This window comes from Marmota monax, unplaced genomic scaffold (genome assembly GCF_021218885.2).
Source record: "Marmota monax isolate L192 unplaced genomic scaffold, Marmota_monax_Labrador192_F-V1.1 WCK01_AAM20220418_F8-fsc00253, whole genome shotgun sequence".
Taxonomy (NCBI): Eukaryota; Metazoa; Chordata; class Mammalia; order Rodentia; family Sciuridae; genus Marmota; species Marmota monax.
The window spans coordinates 2,133,431-2,158,547 of record NW_026695237.1 but is presented as its reverse complement, the minus strand read 5'-3'; the positions used below and the strand labels follow the sequence as shown (position 1 = coordinate 2,158,547).

Here is a 25,117-nt window from a genome sequence, read left to right as displayed (position 1 = left end):
GTTTTTCTTCTGTTGGGGAGGAGCAGGGATGTGGAAGTAGAATCAGGGCTTCTCCTGGTAGACGTAAACTAAGGGAAGAGTGGGCTGTAATCTGAAGAGGGCTTCCTGGTCATGAAGGAAGGGGTGGGAGAAAGAAGAGAGGGAACATCCTAAGGAAGAATCAGTGTAATCAGTCAAGCGAAACTCCAAATCTAAGGAACCAAAAAGGACTGACTGGCTGAAATGAAGATTTGGGTGGGGATATAAGAAAGGTGTTATGGGATGGGCAATAGGGTATCATCCAGATCACACAAAGGCCCATGGCAAGGAGTCTGAACTCTGCTGGACAATTGAAGATGTTAGAAAAGCTTGGAGAGGGGTGTCCTGTTTACTGTTGCTATCACAAAATACCTGAGATCAGGTAATTTATTAAGAATAGAGGTTTATTTGGGCTCACAGTTCTGGAGACTGGGAAGTCCAAGAACATGGCACTGGCATCTTTTCAGCTTCTGCTTCAGTTCATGGCAGAAAGCAGAAGGCAGCTGGGTATGTGCATAAGCAGGAGAAAGGGTCTGAACTCCTGCAATAGTTAACCCATTCTACAGAAAGGCATGAATCCATCAGGAAGGCTCCACCTAAAACACCTCCCATTAGGCCACACCTAGTCCAACACTGCCATGTGGAGAAGTTAAGTTTCTAACAGATAAATTTTGGGGTGACATGCTCAAACCATAAGAAGGGGCAGGTAGTGGCTGCTGTTCTCACCCAAGTCTGGAGGGTAAATAAGATGTAGTGGCAGAATATTGGGGACAAAAGCTACAGGAATGAGTGGAAGCAGCCAGGCAAGAGAGAGGAGGGTCTGAATCTAAGAGTTGAGGGCAGGAGTAGCCGCCAGAGAGGTGGGAAGAAAATCAGGAGTGCTCCAGACAGGTGACTTTCCATCTCCCTACCTGGCTGCTTTGGGGGAGAGAAGAACAGATCAGGTCTGGGTCTTATCTGTGACCTTGTATGCTGTGAAGCCTCTGCCAGGTCACTTCCCTTCTCTGATCCTATGAATTTGGGTCTGGAAAGGGATGGTGTTGTATCTCCCTACCTCCTGGGCTGGCAGAAAGGCCAGTGGATGATTATGTTTAACCACTGACTTCTCCAGGGCAGAGGGATCCTAACTTATCAATTTCCACAGTGTAAATGCTCCCATTATCTTCTCTTTCAACTGCCCACATGAAAACACTGAACACAGAGTTGGGAAGCAGTACACAGTAGCACAATATAATTTTGTTATTTCTAGTAAACAGAATGTAGTAGTGCTCCCTTATCCAAGGGGATACATTTCAAGGATGCTTCAAATCATAGATGGTGCTACACCCTCTATGTAATGTGTTTTCCCCCTATATATACACATACCCATGATCAAGTTTAATTTATAAATTAGGCACAGTAAGAAATTAACAACATTGTCAGGCACAGTGGTGCACATCTGTAATCCAGCGACTGGGGAGGCTGAGGCAGAAGTATCATGAGCTCAAAACCAGCCTCAGTAACTTAGCAAGGCCCTAAGCAACTTAGAGAGACCCTGTCTCAAAATAAACAAAAAGGGCTGGGGATATGGCTCAGTGGTTAAGTACTCCTGGGTTCAATCCCTGACACTTAAAAAAAAAAAGAAAGAAATTTAAAACATTAACTATAATAACAACTAGAATAATTATTAACAATATAATAAAAGTTATGGGAAACATGAAACTATTTATTCCTGAAATTTCCTATTTAGTATTTTCAAGGCACAGCTGACTGAAGGTAACTGAAACACAGGGTAACAGCAGGTAAGGGGTGACAACTCTGGCTATAAATAACCTCGGAGCTTGGATGATAGTAAGTGTAGCAAAATAATTAGGAAGCAATACGTTTTGAGTACATATTTTGAGAAATAATGTACTTAAAATCTAGGTCAAGATTTTTTAGAAAAAATATTGGTTAATTTTTAATAAAGACTGGTTTGATAACCAGCTCAAAAAATTCCTGAAAAGTTAACAATTGGCTCTGGCCCCAATCAACCTGTCCCACACACCACTCACTAGCTAATAAGCAAGTAAATCTCAAATGGGCCTAATTCAGCCATTTTCCTTTTTTTAATGTATAGTTTTAGTTTTAGATGGACACAATACCTTTATTTTGTTTATTTACTTAAATGTGGTGCTGAGGATTGAACCCAGGGCCTCATGCATGCTAGCGCTATACCTCTGAGCCATAACCCCAACCCTAACTTAGCCATTTTCAAAAGGTAATTTCTGTACTAGGGGCTGCTGGGCTCTTCATCAAGCATTAATGGACAGAGGAAGTTCCTGATCCTAGCCTCCTGGAGACAGCCACAGATGTGGAAGACAGTTCACACCACCCCACTGCCCCTACCTAAGTCCAGAAGACAGGCACAGGCCCTGCTATGCTCAGGCTTGTTACCTCACAGGAGGCCCCTCTGCTGGGGGACACATTTCCCCCAGCCATGCCTCAGGAGAATAAAGCTAAAGTCTTGAGTGGGCATTTCTTTATTGGAAAACCCTGGTAGGCACAGAGGGCTCCTCAAACCCTGGGCCTGCAGCTGCGTGTGCTGCAAGTCTGTGCCCTGAGCCACCAGCAGAAAGTTAGAGCAAATACCCAATGCCCAGGGTGGATATCATTGTCACCACCATGAGCATAGTCCCTGATATTGGTATTGGTGACTTCCTGCCTGTTCCTGCCAGAGGAAACTTCCTGCTTTAACTAAAGCCTAAAAGGCAGAAAATTTGATAGTAGGGACAGGGAAGGGTCTGGGTGACATCCCCTGCCCCACAAAACTGGTTGTTCACGTGGGAGAATGTATCAGGTGCTGTCGGCCCTCTGTAACCACAGGTTCTGCATCTAGATTCAACCATCTAGACAGAAAACATTTGGGGGAAAAATTGCATCTGTACTAGACATATACAGACTTCTTTTTTCCTTAAACAATATAGTATAACAACTGTTTACATAGCATTTAGATTGTATTAGGTATTATAAGTAATCTAGAAATGACTTAAAGTCTACAGAAGGATTTGCAAATAGAATTTGTTCTTCTGGAGCCAGTCCTACTCAGATACCAAGAGGCAACTGTACTGGGTTTGACTGCACCTATGTGACTGCAAGCTTCAGTTTCTTCATCTATTACATAGGCTGTGTGTGTGTGTGTGTGTGTGTGTGTGTTGCTAGGCTTGAACCCAGGGCCTCATGCATGCTAGGAAAGCACTGTACCACTGAACCATATCCCTCCCCAGCCCTACACAGGATTTTTGTTAGAAAGATTAAATGGAATGATGAAAGCCCCGGCTCACCTCTTGGCAGGCAGGTCACAAATTGAAGCAGTTACTAACAATCTACAGTAGGTGGCAGTTAATCTGGGCTGTTAGGGGCCAGGTCAGGGTCTTGGTGAGATTACCTCATGGCTTGGGTCAAAGTGGAGGAGATGGGCCAAGATCTGCTTCAGCCCTGTGCTTCACCCCTTTGAGCTGTCAGTTGCCAAAGAAATGGGCCGGCCAAGAATCCCCCCAAAGCCCAACAGCTCAGGAGATGCCACAAAGATGCTACAAAGCCACAGGAAAATTCTGGGAGGGATTTCTCTCCTCTTCAGGACTCTGAAGACTGAGATACTCATATGGCAGCTGGGGGATGCCATTGAAACTGGACTCTCAGCTTTTGCTCCTGTAGTGGACCCTCTGCAGCAACTTCAGGGAGTGCCTCTGGCCTCAGCTGGCAGGACCAGATTCTTCAGCAGGTATTGATCAAGGTCTATGTTTATAGTGCTCTAGTGTTTCAAGAAGACCCCAGTCGCTTGCCAATGCCTTTTTTGTTGGTGGTAGCGATGTTTTGTTTTTTTTTCTTTTTCTTTTTTTCTTTTTTTTTTTTTTTGGTACTGGGGATTGAACCTAGGGGGCACCTTACCACTGAGTTAAGTCCCCAACTCTTATTTATTTTTTTTATTTTGACACAGGGTATCACTAAATTACTTAGGGCCTCACTAAGTTGCCAAGGCTGGATTTGAACTTGTGATTCTCCTGCCTCAGCCTCCTGAGTTGCTGGGTTTACAGGCATGCGCCACTGTGCCCAGATGCTGGTGACTTCTTTCCAGGTTTTTGTCTTCATGAAATCCAACAAATGAAACAATGGAGGGTGGGAATGAAAGAGTAGAATTTATTCAAGTGGGAAGAAAAGAAACATAACTCTCATGGGGCAAGGGGAACATGAGAGCAGGTTGCTGGACTAGTGGTTAATATAGCTACCAGGTAGGGTCATTGATCACTATCTCCTCCAAACAGGCATTAGAAAAGTGTTAAGGTTATTGGTCCATGACCTTCTGATTGGTTGGGCCCTTTTAGCCCTTGAGTCTGTAGTCATCACTCAGGTCTATTCCACTTTCCTTTTCCTGCTGTTCTGGGATAAAGGAGTTGAATAGAATGTTTGGAATTTTTCTACAGGTTAATTTCATGGAAGGGTCTTTACATTTAGAGAAGCCATTTGGGGGGGGCCATTGCCCCTAACTGCCTGCCGCTATTTTTACTATCTATCTATCTCATTTATTTACCATTACTGATAGGGGACAGACAGATGCCAGTGGTGAAACATGAAGTTAAGGGAATAATTCTATAAAATGGGCCTGCTGTGCTGACCCCCACATGCTTTCTTTTTCAAGAAGCACAAAAAAGCAATTTTCCATCAGCTCTGCCTGGCCTAGGTGGATGGGATATATCACATTCCTCAATAAACACCTGCTATCTGCAGGAGAAATCCAGGCCCCAAATAATGTCCATAAGAGGAACCCAAGTTACCCTGAAGTGGGAGACTTTTGTGAACTTTTCATAGACCACATCCTGAAGCTCAGGGGGATAAGGATAATTCCTTCTAACTATAAAATCTGTAAGGATTTATGGTTAAGAATATGATTAGACCTGGAAAGCATGGGTCAAGGTGACCTTTAGTTGTCAGGGCAGATGGGACTTAAAAGTCTGATGTAATTCTGCTGTCAGTCAAAAGTCAAGATGTGGAACTGGGCGGGACTTTCTGGAAAAATCTCTGGGATCTCCAATAAAACTAGAATCCAGGAGAGGGACACTGAGAGGCTCACCCTCTCCCTTGAGAGTGTCTCCTTTCTCTATTCCTATCCCTTCAATAAACTCATGTCTGTTACTCTAAGCAACCCGTCTTAAATCTTTCTGACTTGACCACAAGAATCAGGGTTTGAAGAGGGAGGGGGGTTTTTCACTGCCTCAGTTTCCCAAGGCCCCAGCTCTACAACCTCACCATGTCAGGTTCCTCCAGATTCAGGTAAGACCGGCCCACCAGGCTCCCCTGCACCTGCAGTGCATCAGAGGCTTGCAAAAAGAGGGTCAGGCTTACCCCAAAGTAAGTTGGCAGCCCCCAGACATCAGCATGGGAGAATGGACAGGGAAGCCACTGTGAGTGCTGTGTGGCTGGATAAGTCACCTGGCCTCTGAGAGCAGGAATCCCTATGGAGGATCCATCAGGCTCTCTCCAGTTCAGTTCCCCTCTGCCACTGTGCAGCCTGTAGTCTTGGCTCCCACTCTGAAAACCTGTGGTCAGGTCTTCTCCAGGACCCTCCACACAGAAGCTGTTAGGTAGATTGTGAATTGTAAATGGGTGAACAGGGAAAAGATAATGAAAACCCCAGAGAGCCTTATCTCACAGATAAACACGTCAGAGATGGGGGTTTACTATGTTAAAATATCTCCTAGTCATAATAATATCACATTAAGAAAAACTATTGTTTCAAGTTCATGTGATACACTACTGGTGGCTGGTCCCTCCCTTATCACTGAAACTATCACAACCCCCAATCACCCTGGCAACTTACATCAAGACTCCTCACAAAGAAAACTTGTGGAGGGCTATTTGAAGTGTAATAAATCAATTAAGGGGGAAAAAACAGGGGGACTCAATTTCCTCTGTGAGCACCACATCATTCTCTTTGAGATGGTCCATGCACTTCCTATGCTGCCAGATAAAAATGTCAGAATGTGGAATTGTCGGGACTCTGGAAACTTCCCTAGAACTCTCAATAAAATTGGAGGGCAGGAAGGGCATAGTATCCTTCTCTTGAGAGACCCACTCTCTCCCTTGAGTGTTCTTCTTTTCCATTTCCTATCCCTTTTTGATAAACTCATTCCTGTTACTCTGAGTGACATGTCTGAAATCTTTCTGGTATGATCACAAGAATCAGGGGTTTGAAATGAGGTCTCTGCACTGCCTCAGTTTCATGATAGGTCTCTGCCCTGTAACAGCAGTCCTGTGTATTTCCAGCCAGCCAGGGCTCCAGTGACCTCATAGTGAGGTGGAGGATAAAATGGAGATGATTCCCACCAGCTTGGACTGAAGTAAGACGCCTAAAGCACTAGGCATAAAATGGGGTAGTTGCCTCCTCTCAGGCAGCATAGCCCCTACCTCTGCACCAAATCTCCAGGGATAGGATTGCCCGCTTTTGAAAATAAAATAATAAGGGGCACAATTAAATTTGAATTTTAAATAAACAAGGAATCTTTTAGAAGTATGTTCCTGACTTTGCATGAGATATGTTAAACCACACATCCTATATTTTATCTGGCAACTCTAGGGGCATCCATGGAGCTAGAATCCCTCCTACAGACACTTCCTCCCTGTAGAGGTGGGAAGCCCTCTCTTCAGCCAGACTTTTTACAGAAAGGCAGCTCTTAGTGATGGGCAGTTCTGTGCTGATGGGTTATTCCCTTTGCTGGGTGGGGAAACGTGCAAAGAGGTCAACCAAATGGAAGGTGGAAGTCTTGTTGTGATCTTAAATTGTTACACCCTGGTATGAGTTGATGGGAAACACCCCTACTTGAAAGGAAAGTGACCACAACACTCAGAGCACCAAGAGATCTTTATTGTAGCAATGAATAAGAGGAGAAGAGAGAGAGAGAGAAGAAGAAGAAGAAGAAGAAGAAGAAGAAGAAGAAGAAGAAGAAGAAGAAGAAGAAGAAGAGAGAGCAAGAGTAAGAGAGAGAGAGCAAGAAAGAGAGAGAGGGGGCCCAGCACGAGGGAGTTTTTATAGCCCAAATCTAATGGGGTCTCTGGGTCTTCAAGCTACCTTGTTGGCACAAGGGGGGTTAAGTGTTCAGCCTTGAGCAGGGGGCGAAGCATTCAGCCTTGAGCAGGGGCTTGGGCGTTTGGGCTTGAAGCAAACAGGTGATAAAGAACCAGACAGAGGGTTTGAGAAGCCAGGTCATCCTGCAGCTAACTTTGTTTGGCATGCCCTACAGACAATTTATTCAGCCTGTTCTGCACCTAACACTACTTGTATAGAGGGAACAGAGTTATCTTTTTCCTCCCCCAGGTTTAGTGGCTTTTTTCCTGGAGCATGCTGGAAGTTGGATCTCTTGAGCAGCGGGTTTCATGCAATGCTCAGAATCACCACAAGAGGGAAGCACCTCACAAAATGCTCACCTTTAATTCAAACTAGTCATTTCTTCTGATAACATTTATTAGTTAACTGCTCTTAGTGATGCCAGTTATGGTCCTAAGGGCTTGCTGTGATATGGTTAATTTAATCTTCACAACCTAGTAGTTAGATGGGTATTTCTAGGTCCCTCTTTCCTGGAGTTGAAGTCACTGCCTTGGTTTCTTTGCTATACAATTCCCCTTACTAGATGAAGGGTTTACAGAAGAATTGATTGGGTGAACATATAGCCAGGCAGAGACTCAGAGTGAGGGTTTCACAAATATGGCTATTATTATTATGGCAAAAGACATCCATTTCAAGAGCGAGTGATTGGATTGTTCTTGACATATAAAGAATGTCAATTATATGGTTCAGGGATTCCACTTCAGAGAAAATAATTGGATGATGGTCCAGAAATGGGCATCTGAGGGTGACCACTGTTGAGGGGCCTGTCCTTCCAGCATCAACTGTGGGGAGCTTGGGGACATGGAGAAACCCCTCCGGAGACAGTTTCAGAGAATAGCATCTGCTTTATTGTGAAGCAAGAATAGATTTTATAGTGGGTATGTGCCGATTTACATATAACAATCATGATAGGCCAGAGGTGATACACAACATATCATCTTATGGGAGTCCAGACACCAAGAGTTCAGAAACTGCCACATAGGCTGACCTTGTACCAACAGGGGAATAACTCCTTGCCTAAGGAGCAAGGAAATGATGCTTGCCAGAGTTCTGACAGCACTCTGTCCCAAAACATAGCATTCTGTGTTAGGACTTCCCTGCTGCACAATGATCAAGATAAGCATTCCTCCACGTAGGCTCAGAGTCAGGCTCACCAACAGACCATCATGCTCTTATTTGTATGAATAAACAGCTTGGAAACTCCTCAAGTGATCAGCACCTAAAGAACCTTTCTTCTGATCTGATCATGCTGGTGGCTGAGTCTTTCCAAGTCCCTCTTTTGTCCTTCCAGGACTCCTGAGGGCTCCCAGGATCCAGTCAGAACAACTCAGCCAGGTGTTCAGAGCCACCAGCTTTGGCAGTCTCATCCCTCACCATGACACACCCTTTCTCCATATCATTGCATCCCTACAACTCCCTGCCATTCTCTGGATGTGCTCTCCACATTCTACTTCTGTGACTTTGCTTAGCCCATGCCACCTATCAAGAACGTCCTCTCCAACTCCATTTCCCTCTCTCTTCTGCATTCAAGGACCAGATCTGATGGTGCTTGCCATGACCCCTCCTTGATCCATAAATGTGCACCTAAGGGTGACCACCATGCTCTTATTTGTATGAATAAACAGTACTCTTCATCATTGTGTCCATCCCACTCTCCCACCCACAAGAGTTATAAGGGCCAATTTAAGGAGACTTATGGGTGGCAGGCAATTTTTCTTTTCACTATGGCTTCTTCAAGGGTCGAGGATTCTGATGGTTTCTGTAGCTTTGCTGTTTGGTAACATATGGGCAATGGAGCTCTTGGGAGGTGAGGTGAAGAGGTTTTTTCCTTGCTGCCCTCTCTGTCCCTTAGCTGAGCCTTTCCCTGCCAGCCATGTACCTGGTGCACCCACCCCAGGATAAGCACTATGCCAGGCAGTCCTGAGCCACAGCAGGACCTGGTCTTCATATCTGGGGATATAAACTGGAAGAGGCTTCCTTCCTGATGGGCTTTGAGTCATTCCACCAGGTGCCCTGAGACTCCCTTATCTCCCTGGAGTCCCTGCTGCTTCTCCCACTGAGAGGTGAGACTGCCAGCACCCTGGGCCTCCTGTTCCTCTCCTCTGATCCTCACAGTGCATCTGGGGAGCCATTAGGGCTGGAGTCCAGGGCAGACCTGCTTCCTGAGGCTAGGGTTTCCCAGCCAGATCCAACACTGGGGACAGAGGCCCACCCCGACCCTGAAACCCTGGCCTCTTAGGTAGAGCCTAGCACATAGAAGGTACTCAGCAAACACTAAACTAATGCCTTAAAATTTCCTTTTAAAAAATCCAAACTCCTTTCCCTTCCTGAATCTGCCCTAGGCCCTCTGAGTTCAGAAAACCCCTCTCAGGGGCAGCTTGGCAAAGTGGTCAGGAGCTCAAATAAGAAACAGAATTAACTGAGGGTCATGTAGGGGTTGAGTCCACTTACAGATCAGTTGCTCACACAAAAAGTAGGGAGAGGTTAAAGGTGAACTAGTTTCATGTTAATACCACTTGGTATTATCTGAATCTGGTGAGATGCCTCTAACCTTTAAATATTTCTGGAAGAACCCTCTTTTAGAATTGTGAACCTGAGTTCACAATACTAATACATGCTATTACTCATAATAGCATGTAATCGCAGGCAGATAACAGCAGGAATTCCTAGCCTTGTTCTCTATATCTGTAAAATGGGAATCATCTTGAGGTTTCCAAAAAGTGTATGGCAGGACTTTAATGGCAGCCATGATGATACTTGATGCTGCTCAAGTTTATTTGAGGGGCATTCTTTCTGCCCATCTACTCTTATAACCTCCCTTGGGAGAATTTGTCAAAGGCTTGTTCTTCAGTCTGGTGGTGGGAACTTGCTGGGCCTCCCTGTGGAGGCTGCTGCTTTGGTAGGAGGCAAACAGCTTTGACACAGCTGGCACTCCTAGGAACCACTCCAGCCAGGGAGACTTCACCTGTTACCTACAGCCCCTGCAGGTGGCCCTTCAGTACTGCCTGGTGGATTCTGACTAATGTGTGTAAAGAGGTAGATGGATCATTGTGGACCCTTAAAGTATTGCCTGAAGAAGAGGAGAGCAGAGTGGGGGCCACCTGCCAGCCTCTATTGCTTCTGACCTCAGTTTCCAACTTGTTGTGACAGCACCTATTTGGTAGGTAAGAGTTAAGTGAATTAAATCTCACCCACCACTCTGAGCCTCTATCACCCATTTAGGACCATTGAAGAATAAATGGAATTATGGCTGTGTACTTGCTGGAGAATGATGCTGATCTTTGTCAAGGACAACCCTCCTCCCCTAGATACCTCCCTGCTTTCCTATTGGAAGGTTCATGGCTGACCCTAGAAGCCAGCATACAACTCATGTTGAACTGCACCATTAACCTCTATGTGGATAAATATGTGGGTTCCCAGAGTCAACTTCTAAATCACTCCCAAAGGATGTGCATACTTGTCTTCAATAAGGGGCCTGTAGAGCTGCAAGTGTTGAGAGCCAGAGATCTAGATTTTGCAGTCTGGGTTGGCTGGGCCAATAGCATAGCTATGTGTAGAGGTCTGGCTAGTTGCCCTTGGTCATTATTGATGTAGTTATATATAGAAGACAGCTTTGCTGACTTTGTTATTGGTGACCAAGATTCTTTTGTGTGTGTCTGGTCTGAGCTTGCTTTGGTTTGGACCTACTCACTTGGGCTCTGAAAATGCTTAGCAGAGGATAAGCTGTTCTCCCCAGACAAGGCGCAGGCAGCGGAGGGATGACAAAGGAAGGAGGTGGGGGGCTGGAAATAAACAGGGAAACAGGTTTATCCTCTTCAAAGATGGTGGCAGCACCCACAATTTGGTCCAAGCATGTCACAAGTGTCCTCAAAAGAGGATAGATTATTACCACTGGTACAGGGTAGAAGAATAGGGTTGTCTGGCCTTTTCCCATTGGACCATCAGGGTTGGAGGATGTGGGTGTAGACATCTTGTGTTGTGGGAGCTAAGGTAGATGTGCGCAGTGCTGTTGGGTACCATCATTCATCAAGGCCGCTCTGTTGCAACTGAGCAGGGGGACTTGCTACTACCAGGAGGCAGAGGCAGTGCAGGGAGCCTAAGGCCCTGGTTGGAGCCAAGATTTGAAATGTGCCTCTTGGCATCTACTGATGTTCATCCATGGCCTTGGGGATGGTGTTAGAATGAAATGACTAAGCTCAGAAAGTATTTGAAACAATGTCTGTTGCAAAGAGAACACTCACCAAATGATAGGTGCGATTTGCTTTTATTATGCCAGGCAGCAGCTAGTCAGATGGGATTCTTTGCTTTGAGAAGTGTTCCTTTAATTACTTAAAATATAAGCTGAGTTCTCCAAAGGAAGGAGGTGAATGTGGAAGTGATGGATGGGAGAAGGTCTGAAGGAGGCATCTCCTATCATAGTTTTTGTGCCTGAGGCTCCCAAGAGGAAGCAACTACAAAAAAAAAAAAAAAAGTGGAGGCCAGAGGACATGGGTCCCAGCAGGAAGTCCATCCCTGGCACACCTCTACCCCTGTCCAAGGTGCTGAAACTCGCCCCATAGAGGTTCCTCCTTGTTACGCACACCCGTGAATTACCCGTTTCCTACCTTCTGGTCTTCTGTTTGATTCTGCAAGTATACAATAAGCATATATAGGGAGAGGAAGAAAAGGGGGCTTAGATAAAGAAAGGAATTCAAGCACACACAAACGCCTTAGGATAGGTGAAGATGAAGGCTAGGGGATTCATTTCCCTATTATTGGGTTTCAGAGATATCCATCTCTTGCATTTACTCTTTCTTCTTCCTCTTCTCTTGATACCCTCCTAGGCTGTGCCTTTCAAACTTTCCCTGATCTGACTCCAGCAGATGAATGACTCTTCCCTAGGGTAGCTCTTTCTCTACTCATTAATGTTATATAGTCAGGAAATCTAATGATCAGTTTCAGGGAATTGGGGGGCAAGGTCTATAGAGCAAAAACAGAGGGTTAAGGGTCTCTGAGAAATGGGGATCCATTTAGACAGGGGTGAGCTCCTCGTCGTATTTCTGCATGCCCTCATCTGGGAGCAGCACCTCCACTGTGAAGCTGACCTTCTTGGCATGGACAAAGCTATAGGTGTTGTCAAAACGCAGAACATCTGGGGGACAGATGGGAAATAGGTAGTTGAGCCTGGCTTCACACTCTGCAACCCTGCCCTGACTGTGAGGGAAGATGGGCTTGTGTTCCTTTGGACTTTATCAGGCGGGCCCAAGTTCTCACCATGATTTTTACCTCCTCTTTGGAACTGAAACCCCTGAGCAGAGCCTGTAAGCAGCACTAACCTAGGCTATGTGTCCTCCTGGCATGTGCCCAAGCCTGTCTCTAGTTGCATCAACTGGCAAAGAGAACAATGGTCATTATATTTCATTGTTTCCACACCTGGATGCTCACACAATGGTCATGCAAGGAGAGACAACTGGGAGCATCAGAGGCCTCCCAATCCCTTTGGACAGAGTGGATGCTGAGTCAGGTCTGCTGCATACCCTTTGCCTTCTCTCAACCACCCCGAGAGGCAAGAGTTATAAACTCAGGTTTACAGGTGAGCAAACCAAGGGTCCTTCCTGGATCAGTCAGACTTTGCATGGATTATGCAGCTACACTAAGCCTGAAGTGGAACCCTGGGATCCCATTCAGCTTTGTGGCTCTGCACAAATTGATTCCCTTCTCCAGAGTTCCAGTTTCCTCGCAGGAAAATTTACACCAGCTCTATTGTCCCTTGCCAATATTCTGTGGCCCTCAATCCCTTCAGGACCTCTGTGTCTCTGGCTTTTGGTACAAGGCAGGTGTTCATGGGTATGGCCCTAGTAAATGAAAGTGTGATTAAGTACCACTAACCTAGGTTGTGTGTCTTTATGTGAGGAGATGTCACTGCTCCTGTTTCCTCTCCTCAACTATAGGACAGGTAGCTCCTGCTTTCTGAAACATGCCCAGTTGGGACAGACTTACAGACACCAGCCTCCGAGCAGGTGAGGCTCCCATCTTCAGGCACCATGTGGGCATTGTAGCGCTGGCTAGTCAGCACCTCTGTCATCTCTCCAGCCTTCTGGCGCTCCCCCATCTTGGTCTTCAGGAAAACCCCAAAGCCAATATCAGCTCCATCAGATGAGAATTGCCACCTATGAGGGGAGAGGTTGCTGCTCAGTCTGATAGGTATTGAGGGGTTAGGGCCCAACTGGGGGTGGGACTGTGGCCTCTCCCTACCTGAGGACACAGCCTGGAAACAGGATCTCATATTCCACCTGGTGTGAGGAGCCACGGCTGATCTGCACTGAGTGTTCATACTGAGTCTTCACCTGGTCCCGCACGTACATGGACTTGGGGATCTCCCCACCATAGTTGATCTGCAGACATAGGATGGGAGGGGCTTGCTCCCCTCTCCTGGCCACTGTTCATGCTGTTTCTCTGGCCTGTGACAATGTCCCCTCTCCAGGAAGTATCCTGCTCATCCTGTCCCCACCTTGCCTTCTCCTTGACCCCCCAAGCTGGGCCAGGGCCTCCTTTGGGAGCTTCCATCTCTAGCTGATCCTTCTGGGTCAAAATTCCCTTATTTTCTATTTGCCTACACAGCTTCTCAGAACTCTCATAAAGGCAGGGCTGAAGCTGTCCAGCTCAACACCTGGTCTCTACACACCAGTGTCTATGCACACATATCTGTGGAATGAACAAGTGAGAAAGGAACCCAGCCCTACTCCCTAACCCTGCCCTGTCCTTGAGTTCATTGTACCTTGGTTAAGCATTTGGGGTTCCCATCTGGGTCAGTCATGGTTCCTCCAAAATGGGCAGGCAGTTCCTCAGGACTGATGAGTTTCAGCAAACCTTCCTTCCAGCTGTCTAGGGGCAGGGAGATTAAAGGGTGGTTACCAACCACAGAGAGAACCAATCAGCCTCCTATACCCTCCAGGATGCCACAAACTTGCTTCTCCAAACTCTATAGGAGCTAGGCTGCCAGGGCCAACTCCCCAGCCTCTTAGGCCTCAGCTGTAGGAAGTGTCTTTCCCAGCATCTTGTTGCTTTGGAAATGTCTTCTCATTGGCTTACAGGTTTGCACATTCTTCAAGGTCTCCCAGTTATAAGCAGTAAAGCTAAAAGTTGTTTAATTGTATCAAGGAGACTTTAATTTTTTAAATTATTGATTGATTGATTTTCATAGTGCTGGGGGTTGAAACCAAGGGTGCTCTATCACTGAATAACTTCCCCAAATCTTTTTTTTTTTGAGACAGTATCCTGTTAAACTGCAGAGGGTGGCCTCTAACTTGCAATTATCCTGTCTCAGTCTCCCAAGAAGCTGGGATAATAGGCATGTGTCATTATGCCCAGCTCTCAAGGAGACTTTAAAGACCTGTGAAGACCAGGACCTTGTTGAGGTCCTCATCAACTCATTCAATGATTAAGTCAAACCTCTTGGAGGGGGATGGGCAGCTCTGAGCCTTTGGAGGGACTCCTAGCCCCTTAATCACCACAACCATAGTGTATAATGCATAGTGCCAATTACTATCATTTATATTCTATGCAAAGCTCCAAGAGTTCTAAGTCCTGGGGTGATGCCATGCTCAGTCCTATGGCTAATTCAGGCTAACCCCCATGGTCAGAGGATATTCCTTCCATCCAGTGGGATAAGGGCAAATACCATAATGCCTGGAACACTAGGGCCAAAGGCACTGAGCCTCTGGGACACCAATAGGGGCAGAGGCCATAGACTTGGGGCCCAGAGTGTGGAAGTAACCCATACTGCTCAGGATGTGGCAGGTTTCGAAGGCAAGAGTCTGGGGCTATCAAAACAAGCTATCTTGTGATCCACTGCTCATCCTAATGGAACTGGGTAGAGGCAGAAACTTGGGTATTGAAAAGGGAGAGAAAGTAAGAATTTACAGGACCTCCACATCTACTCTTAGGTCCTCATTTTCCTGATTCTGTGATCTGACCATTTTGCTTGGGAGATGTTATCCTCCAAGTTCAAGGTCATTAGTTTGAGTTTATGAGCCATTTCTCTTCTTTCTCTCACTCTGTCACTTTAAAAAATTATTGTCTTTCCTACTTGTAAAATTAATGCATATTGTTATTAAAATTTAGAAAACAGAAAAATACAAATAATAACATTAAATACATGATGTCTTACCACCAACAAATCAATATTCAGTTGGGTACAGTGATACAAACCCATAATCCCTGCTACTCAGGAGGCTGAGGCAAGAGTGTTGCAAGTTTGAGGTCAGCCTGAGTAACTAAACTAGGTCCTGTCTAAAAATTAAAAAAAAGGGGGCTAGAGACATAACTCAGTTGTAGAGCATCCCTGGGTTCAATCCCCAGGACTGAAAAAAATCAATATTGTATTGTATTCCCTTCTAGAAAAAAAATATGTGTATTTAACACATATTTATTTGTTTGTCTGTTTGTTTTGGTACCTGGGATTGAACCAAGGGGCTCTTAAGCAGTGGGACACATCCCCAGCCTTTTTTTGTATTTATTTAGAGAAGATGTCTCACTGAGTTGTTTAGAGCCTTGCTAAGTTGTTGAGTCTGGCTTTGAACTTGCAATCCTCCTGCCTCAGCCTTCTAAGCCACTGGGATTACAGATGTGTGCCACCATGCCAAGCCAAAGTACACTTCTTTTTATAAAAATAAGATTTTACTGTCCACATCACTTTATAACTACTTTTGATTTTTCACTTATTGACATTTCCTATGACATTAAATATTCACTCACAGCATTATTTTTCATGGCTGCCCATAATTCATCAAATGACTGCATCACTACTTATTTATACAGTCCCTTTTATGGTATTGTGTGAGAGGCCTTGAACTTGTAATCCTTCTGCCTCAGCTTTCTGAGTAGCTGGGATTACAGGTGTGCATTACCATATACAGCCAATCCCTTCTTATTGGACCTTCCTTCCCTGAATCATAGCTGCTCTTCTTGTTCTTCTTTCTCATCTTCCTCAGTCTAGGGTGCCTTTAGAAGCAATGAGGTTGTGAGTGTTGAAAGAAAACTGAGGCCCATAGACCAGAGGTTGACTTGCAACCAGACTGAAACTGATAAGGTAATGTGTGTGGATGCTTTATTCACCAAAGGGGTAGGTCACCGAATAGACTCCATAGGGTAAGATCCACTTATCCACTCACTTTTGGGAACAGGAGACTGTGACTCTAGGTGATGTATCAAGTTCTGAATGGGGTTATGGACCAATCTCACTTCAAAGCTCATGTATAGGATTCAGGGAATGGTGGTAGAACAACTTACTTCCCAACACTATAATTTTTCTTCGAGTGTCCTCACTCAGGAAGGGCTTCATGAGGTTGTAGCCCACAGGGAAGAGTTTTGTGGCTGGAGAGATACAAATAAGGAGAAAAGAATATCTTTGGCCCACTCTTTCCATAATGCTTATAGTTGATGATATAGAAGAGTCATAATTATTAACTCTGGCCAGTTCTAAGGCCCTTCACTCAATAAACCACCCAACCCATCAGTCAGCCAGCCAACAAACAGCCAATTAACCAATCATTTAATCTATCAACCACCCATCCAACTAACAAAAGAGGCAAACATCCAACCTCCTAATCAGCCACACATTTGGTCAACTAATAAACCAGTCAACCAAGTATCCAACAACAAATAGTCTAACAATTCACCCTCTGATCATCCAACAACCAGCCAACCTACTGAATAGTCAAATTATCACCTAGCAAATCAGCCAAACAGCAAACCAACCAGCCAACTGAATAACAACTGAACCACACAACCATCTGCTCTCTCCAGTCAGCCAACCGTCCAAGATGAGCCAACTAACCAACCTGCCAACCAGCCACCCAAACAACCAATCAACCAAAATTATTGTCTTTCCTACTTGTTATTTAATATTGTTATTTTAATATTGTTATTTTAATATTGTTATTAAAATTTAGAAAAATAGAAAACAAACTCTCTCAATCAAGCTAACAACTGACTCTCCAACCAACCACAAATTGGGTAACCAACCGACCGGTCAACTGCATAACCAACTAAGCAGCCCAATTAACAAACAATCAAGCAACCATTCACTATATACCCATCCTTCCATCTACCCACATACCCAAATAACAACCATCCAAATACATAGTGAGAACCCCCCATAGTGCCAGGTCTGTACGGAATACAACAGAAATATAGATTCAGAGGTCCAGCCCTCAAGGAGCGGATAAGTTGGCCAGGGAAATAAGATAAGCACACATAAAAATAGAGGCTCCCAAAGGCAACAAACCTGAAAGGCAAAATTGCCAGAGATAGCTGGGAAAGGAGAGATCACTGTGGGTTAGAGCTGCTTCCTATGACAGGAAAGCCACCCGTAGAAATTACCACTTATTGCACACTTACTCTATGCCAGGGATTTATGAGCAGCCAAGCCACCACCAACCTGCCTCACAAGAACCTTGGGACAAGGACACTATTATCATCCTCATGGTCCTGATGAAGAAATGGAGGCACAGATGAGTGAAGTCAGTTGGCACACACCTTTCACGATGAGCATGAATTTCAATCTCTCTGGGTAATTTTCTTCAAGGAGGCCAAAAAACTGCAGAACCAAGAAAACCCCATCAGGGATCATGCTTCATCTTCTCTTATGCTCATCTCCTTTTCAATCTCCTTTATGGAAGTTTAAGAGGGCTCTAGAGGGTATTCCTTCTTGTCATCACCTTAACTGGCCTCTATGGGGGACCTTCCTTCTCAAGACTGTTATAACCACACTCTAATAACAAGTATATGATAATTTTAAGAGTAAATGTTACAGTAACATATAATAATATATATAATAATAGTAAGGATTGCTTTTATGAAATATTCACAATTTACCCAGCACTATGTATATACTTTATATAGCAACTTACTGTGGTAACCCTACATCACTATCCCCACTTGGGAGGTGAGGAAACAGAAGCATGGGGAGGTGAACTGACTTGTCTGAGTCTCAGTGCATAGCACAACAGGGCTGGGAAGAGCTTGCTGGAAGTTGGCCCCTGGGATCTAAATATAGCATTGTCCCTGAGTTTTGCTCTATGGAATCTTTTGAGAAGCATATTTAAGACCCTTTGGGTTCCAAGTGGCAGTGATGGCATCTAGGAAGGCAACCATTTTTTTTTTTGCTAATCTTTGGCTCTGAGTGAACATCAAGGTCTTAGCAGGCCAAATCGGCTGTCCAATCAAGTCAGAGGAGTGTGCCCATAGGCCTTCTCCTCACCTCCTGGTACACTTCCACCAGAGGTTTCCAGAAGTGTTTCAGTCCCAGGCCTTCACAGTCAAATATCATCACAATGGTTTCAATCTTCTTCCCCAGCTGTGAAAGATGAACAAAAAGTTCCAGGGCTCAGGGTGCAGGATCGGGAGATGGTAACCCAAGCACGTGACCCTTCAAGCTTCTTGCAGTCCCCCACTCTGTCAGCAGAGGAGCAAGGTAGACAAGAGTAAATGAATTTCCTCACTCATCCATCCATCCATTCACCCAACCATAGATCAATTCTCCCAGAAATCCGTTTATTTTACTCACCCAGTATATCAATTCTCCCATCAATCCATTTATCCTTCCACCTATCATCCATTCACCACCCAAACATCAGTTTTTCCACCAATCCATGTATCTATCCATCCTTCCACCCATGAACCAATTCTCCCATCAATCCACTTATCTATCCATCCATCCATCCATCCATCCATTCATTTGTCCAACTGTTACTCATTAGGCTTTTATATTGTGCCAGACATTGAGAGTATAATGGATAATTCTTAATAATTCTCGGTTCTGGTCCTCAAAGAGTTTGTAATCTGATCAAGGAGATGAAAACAATGAAAGCATCCTAGTCCTGTGATGAGTGCTGTAATGGAATAGCCCAGGGGTTTCTGGAACATAGAAGAGGTTTGTTTTTGTTTTTGTTTTTTAACCCTCCTGGGGCCTCAGAGAAGGCAATATCTAAGTTTGAGACTTAGGATAGATAAGAGAGAGCAAAGGAAAGTTTTAGGAGGTAGATGTGTTTGGTGGGGGAGGGAGTTATCCAGATAGAAGGAACAGCAAGAGCAAAGACTCAGAGGGAACAGCAATAATTACCATGGTTGAGAAATATATATTAGGCCTATATGCTAAGCCATATACAGACGGCTCCAATTTGATAGTTACACTTCATGATTTTTTGACTTTACAGAAGTGCAAGACAACATGCATTCAGCAGAAACTGTATTTTGAATTTGGTCTTTTCCCAAGCTGGTGATGCAGTATTCTCTCACAATGCCCAATTGCAGGCTGACGTACATGTTCTGAGCATGTTTAAGGTGGGCTAGGATAAACTTTGATGTAGGTTGGGTGTATTAAATGCTATTTGACTTATATTTTCTTATTACAAGGGGTCTAATCAGGAGGTAACCCCATTGTAAATTAACAAGCATTTGTACTTACAATATCTCATTTACTCTTTGTACCACTGTTTATTATTATCCCTGCTTTGTAGGTGAAGAAACTAAGGCTCAGAGAGGTGAGACGACTTCCCAGGGCCACACAGCTGGTAAGCTGCAGAACTGATGTTTGACCCAGGAGCTTTTGACTATGATAGTAGACAGCAAAGGTGTGTTCCTGAGGCCACACCCCCTGGCAGCCTCACCTGCCCCACCTGATCTGGGCCTCACCCGCTCTGTCTGCAGATCACACTCATGTAGGATGCGCTCACAATCCCTCATCTTGGTCTTGAGCAGGTCTTGCTTGGTGACTGAGAAGAGTAGTCCCTTGGGGTCGAGTGGCCCAATGATGTCATACCACACTGGACAGCCATCACGATCATAGCCACACAGGCCCCCAGGCATGAACTTCTGGATCACCTATGCATGGAAAGGTGCACAGAACTTGACATTTTATACTTCTCTGGAGACCCCCTAGACCTGGCTGGCCAGTGGGGTCCAAGCTTATATCCACCACAGTGCAAAGCACTGGTCCTCCTTTGGAAGATGGCACTATTGTCCCAAATAAGAAAACTAGCATTCTGAAGAGGAGGAACTTGTTTGCACAAGATAAATAACTAATCCAGGGCTCAGCTGGGCCTAGCTCAAGGCCTCTGGAATCGTTGGTTCTTTTTTGTTTGTTTGTTTGTTTGTTTGTTTTAATTATGCATGACATGACAGTACAATGATCTTGACATATCATGCATTTGAATCTGATGGGGTATAATTTCTCATTTTTCTGAGTGTACAGGTTGCAGAATCACATTGGTCATGCAGTCACGTATATACATACATCAAAAATAAAGTCTATTTTATTCTGCTGTCCTTCCTTTCCCCTGGAATCGTTGGTTCTGTCCCCTAAATCTTCCACATCCCTTTCCATGGAGAGTAGTTGGGTTTAGTGATGGAGAATGTGGATTCTGGAGGTCAACAGATCTGGTTCATATATAGACCCAGCTTCTTCCCTGCCGTGTGTCCTTGTGCAATTAAAACAACCTTTCTGAGTACAAGTGACATCACCTCTCTGAGTCTATTCTACCTCCTTTTGAAAAAGTCTCCAAAAATTATTGGAAAAAGTCTGGCCTGGAGCACATGCCCCACAAGTGGAGCTATGATCATTAGTCAGTAGATTAATGACCATAACCCCAGTGGTGTCCTTGATCTCAACAGGACATTTGTGGGCTGTTTCTTTTCCCACCCAAACAGGATGCTTTGAGTAAAGCCCTAGTGTGGAGGGGTGCAGAGAAACAAGCTAACCATGGCATTCAGAGATCCCCCAAGTTTGGGGAGCCAGAAGGGCCTGAGCTCAAATCCCAGTCCCACTCTGGGTCTCTGAGACTTTGGGAAAGTTGCTGAACATTTGCTGGGCCTCAGTGTCCTTATCTGTAAAATGGAAATTACAGCACACATCTGATGGAGTTGTGATGTAAATGAGCTCATGCTTATAAATTCTTACTTCAGGCCTCAATCTTGTAAGGCCCCAGGAAATATTTGCTATTATTACAAAAGAGGCACCTTTAGGCCCAAGGAGTTCTAGAGGTTTCTCAGCCTTGCTCTCCACTTATGGTCCCCAGTGACTACAAGCTTCTTGGATGGTATGTCCATGAAAAATGGAGGTGTTTGGGGTGTGTATTTGACTCACCTCTGGGGGCTGCCAATCAAGGATGTGTTCAATGTCCATGGTCTTCCGGAACTCCATATGCTGAAAAGGAAAGGAGTGGTAAGGTCCCACCAGACTTCCAGCACACAGAGAAGGAATTGAAAGTAGGGGAATGAGGTATGGGTTGCCCCACATAAAACCTGTCCCCTGATCTCCAGAGGGGGTTGGTCGCACCTTGCGGAGCATCGCCTCTGATTTCTGCAGGTCGAAATTCCGAGCTGTGGGAAGATGGATTGAAAAAAAAAAAAGATGTAAGGTAGGACATAGACTGCCTTGCTTCTAGCCAGTGGAGGCCATGGGGGACGCTGGGGGCCTGGGTAGGACCTTATTTCCCTGACCTAGATCTGAACATAAGAAGCAAGATAGTATGGTCAGATCCTGAGAGCCATTTGTCATTCTGAAGCTATTGACCAGGCCTCTCTTGCTGCCCCTCATTCTGAATTCCCCCACCTCTGCCCTCACCTCGGAGCCAACGAAGAAGGAAATAATCATCAGGGTTAGGCAGGACTGGAAACACATCCTGGACATTTTCTCGAAACTGGGAAGAGAGATGCTGGTCAGAATTGTTCTCTCACATTGGCCTTGGCTTTCAGACTTAAAGCTCTTGTGATTACCCCTCCTTCCCTTCCACATGCAGTCTGACTCACACTGATGAAGGGAAAGGTTGATGGATGGATAGAAGGAGAGATGATCATTGTATAGGTAGGCGAATGGAAGGAGGATTAATGGGTGAGTACGTGGGTAGAAAAAGAATAAAGTGATGAATAAGTGGCTATATGGATGGAAAAAAAGGAATGAAATATCGGTGGATGGCTAGATGGCTGGATGAATTGGTAGGTGAATAAACAGAAGGAAAAATGTGAAGGTGAAAAGACAGAGAGATAGTGAGCAAATGAAAAACAGGAGTGAACGTATGGATAGGTGAGTGGCAAGATGGATGGGTGGTGGAAGAAAGGATAAATGATTGGGCTGGTAAGTGGATTGGAGTATGGATATATTCTTACTTCCCGCCATGTGTGAGCCCACCAAGACTTTTTCTTCCCATCTTCTACAAAAACATGGTTAATGATTATAGTGATTATATGTTCCCTTCTCCATTCTGTGGGCATGGCATCACATTCTGATTTGTCTCTTAGAGAATGGGCATCTTTTCAGGGACTCAGGGAGATAGGGGGAACAGAGTTACAGGGCAGACTGACAGCATCCTTTTGTCTCCACCTAAGAGGCCTGGGAGGGAGAAGATGGTGGTAGGAGGCTGCTAGCTAAAGCTATTGGGTCTGGCTCTTGGATGAGGATCTGGCTCAAGCCTGATCTTGGGTAGACATCACCCAGACTATTGCCAGAAGTGTTTTTTTTTTTTTTTTCTCTAAGTACCTGTCCTGGACAGGGCTGATGTTACTGGGCTCCTTTGGAACTTGACCCCTTGGAAAGTGACAGCAAAGAGACAATGCCAAAGATATGCTTAATCAACAGAGTAGGCAGGGTTCTGGCCACCCCTTCCCACCCCAACCCTCAGCCATTTTCCCCTGGGGCTCCAGGAAGAGGGACTCTCACCTTGGCCAGGGTCTCTGCCTGCTTGGGGCTCAGGTCTCCGACTCGGCCGCTCATGGTGCTGGCTGAGCTTAAGGAGTGGTGGCTACTGTAGGTAGAGGCCCAAGCCTGTCCGCCCCAGTGCAGCTGGGGCCTTTTGCCCCCACTTCTGGGCGTGGCTCCAGGCACCTCCTCCAGGACAACTGTTTAGATTGCACATTATGTAACTGGGATTAAGTGAGGTCCCATGCTTGGCTCTGGGACAGGTCTGGGGAATAGGCAGGGACCAAAGGTGAGCCTGAGGTCCCCTGCCAGGTAGAGATAGCTGGGAGGGAAGAAGACTGGCCTCTGTGGCCCGGGAGTCCAGAGTGAATGCCTGAAGAGGCCCCATTCAACGCCTCTGACCTGGAGAATGGGGAGTTTCAGAGAAATTGAGTGCCCTTTCTCCCCGAGCCTCATCTCTCAGCTTACTCAGGAAGAGACTCAACACCTAGGACTCTTCAAGGATTACTCCTCTACCCAGTTTCAACAGGGTAGGAGTCAAAAGCTTGGTTAGTCTACACAACGGTCATTTCACTTTGCTGGATGTTGGGGGGAGGCTAATGTCCTCCTTTTGCACCAAAAGTCTGTAGTCAAGAAGAGGACAGGATGAGGCAGAAAATGGAACTCAAAAGGTGTTCTTTGTGAAAATTTGTTTATTCCATGGGGATACTGCTCCTTTTCCTGATGCCTTTCAAATCCCATCCCAAGGAGCTGGCCCTGGAGACCTCAGGATGAGAAAAAGCCAAGCACCCCTACCCTGCTGTTTCTTCCCATCGCCAAGGTAATGAGAACAATAAAGACTTGTCCAGGACCCTTTGCCTCCAGTTAGTAACAGCTCCCTTAGTGAAGTGGTAGGCAGGCTAATGGCCTTGTGCAAAGAGGGTGTTTTTAAACACCTGGGATTTCCAATACCTGATCACTGAAGGACATCCACCTGAAAGGGAAGGTCACCTATGAGAAGACCCAGAAGGTTTCTCCAGCCTTTGATTTCTATCATGCTGCCTGACAGTCCACCAGTAGATGAACCTGCAAAGTCCCAGACCTTCTCCCCACTTCTGTATAAAATCTCCATTTCAGGATGGCATCTCTGAGGGTCACTTGCCTACAGAATGGAGCTGTCAACACCTGCCCTGCCCTCCTTAAATAGTTGGAAGGAAGACCTAATGAGACACATAGACTGTTAAGGATTGTACACATCTAAGGAATTATTCTCTTTTAGTTCTCAGAAGCTTCAGGAAGGGAGAGACTGTTTTATCAATGATGGTCTATAAAGCAACCATCTCTTGAGGATAACAATATTAACTTTTCTAGGCATCAAGGGGATCTACATAGGCTGAAACCACCCCTGGTTTAGCTTTAGTCCCCATGGCTGGCCCATGACTCCTGGGCTATCTTGTGCCCTCTATTCTGGGCTATCTCAGGGCACAAGAGGATGATTCAGAGGTACCAGACTCTGTATCCTTCTTGGTCTGGACCCCTGATACAGTTGTGTCCAAAAGAAGGTGGAGGCATTTCTGTCTGTATCCCTTTGTGTGAGGCACAGCTATGTCACTTAGAAGCAGTTAGGTAACTCTCCACACCCTAGCCCCACCCCACTTCACATTCCAGCTTCAGTTTACACAAAGCCTGGGCTACACCCCTCTCATCAGGCTGGCAGCATGCACAGATTGGGTTTCTCCACTGCCCTATCATTAGATCCTAATCCTGCCTGTTTCTCATCAGTCTCCTTTCTCACCTTAATCCCTCTAATGTGAAGCATCCCAGTTGCTTCTGGGGGCATCAGAGGTTTGGCTGCAGGGAAGTAAGGAAGGGTTGCTGATCCTCCCAGAAGCTGTGGACCTTCAGAGACATCTTTAAGCACCTTTTCTGGCCCAGATCACAAGTGCTAAGCAACCTATTGTGTACACTATGTGGTACTGGGGTCAAATCCAGGGCCTCATGCATGCTGAGCAGGTATTCTATCATGAGTTATCTCTAGCCTCAGAAACTGAAATTTTAATTTAATTGAATTCTGATTAATTTTGCTCTAAATTTCCCCAATGTGATTGTAGCTACTGTATTAGACAGTGCAAAGGGATCATATTTCTTGAAAGCTTATTACATGGAAGGGCTCATTCTGAATGTATCACCTCTTTTAAACATTAGAAAATCCCTTGGGGGTAGGTTCAGCCTCATCAGTAAGATGAGGAAACTGAGGTAAAGGGAAGTTAAGCAACTTATCCAAGGTTAAGCTCACGTTATTACCCACTCTGCTTTTGCACTGC

At 45.3% G+C, this 25,117-nt stretch overlaps 1 protein-coding gene across 1 annotated transcript; it reads right to left on the bottom strand.

Annotated features, from left to right (window-relative positions):
• Positions 1–11,386: 11,386 nt before the first annotated feature.
• On the bottom strand, positions 11,387–22,994 carry Sec14l3 (SEC14 like lipid binding 3). Its single transcript, XM_046439444.2, has 12 exons — positions 22,836–22,994; positions 21,744–21,819; positions 21,456–21,499; positions 21,264–21,323; positions 19,814–20,002; positions 18,381–18,476; positions 17,657–17,717; positions 16,409–16,492; positions 13,896–14,002; positions 13,373–13,512; positions 13,118–13,287; positions 11,387–12,269 (listed from the first exon to the last, which is right to left on the bottom strand). Exons 1-12 carry the CDS (start codon positions 22,887–22,889, stop codon positions 12,148–12,150), a joined length of 1,203 nt encoding a protein of 400 aa, XP_046295400.1. The 5' UTR covers positions 22,890–22,994; the 3' UTR covers positions 11,387–12,147.
• Positions 22,995–25,117: the final 2,123 nt, after the last annotated feature.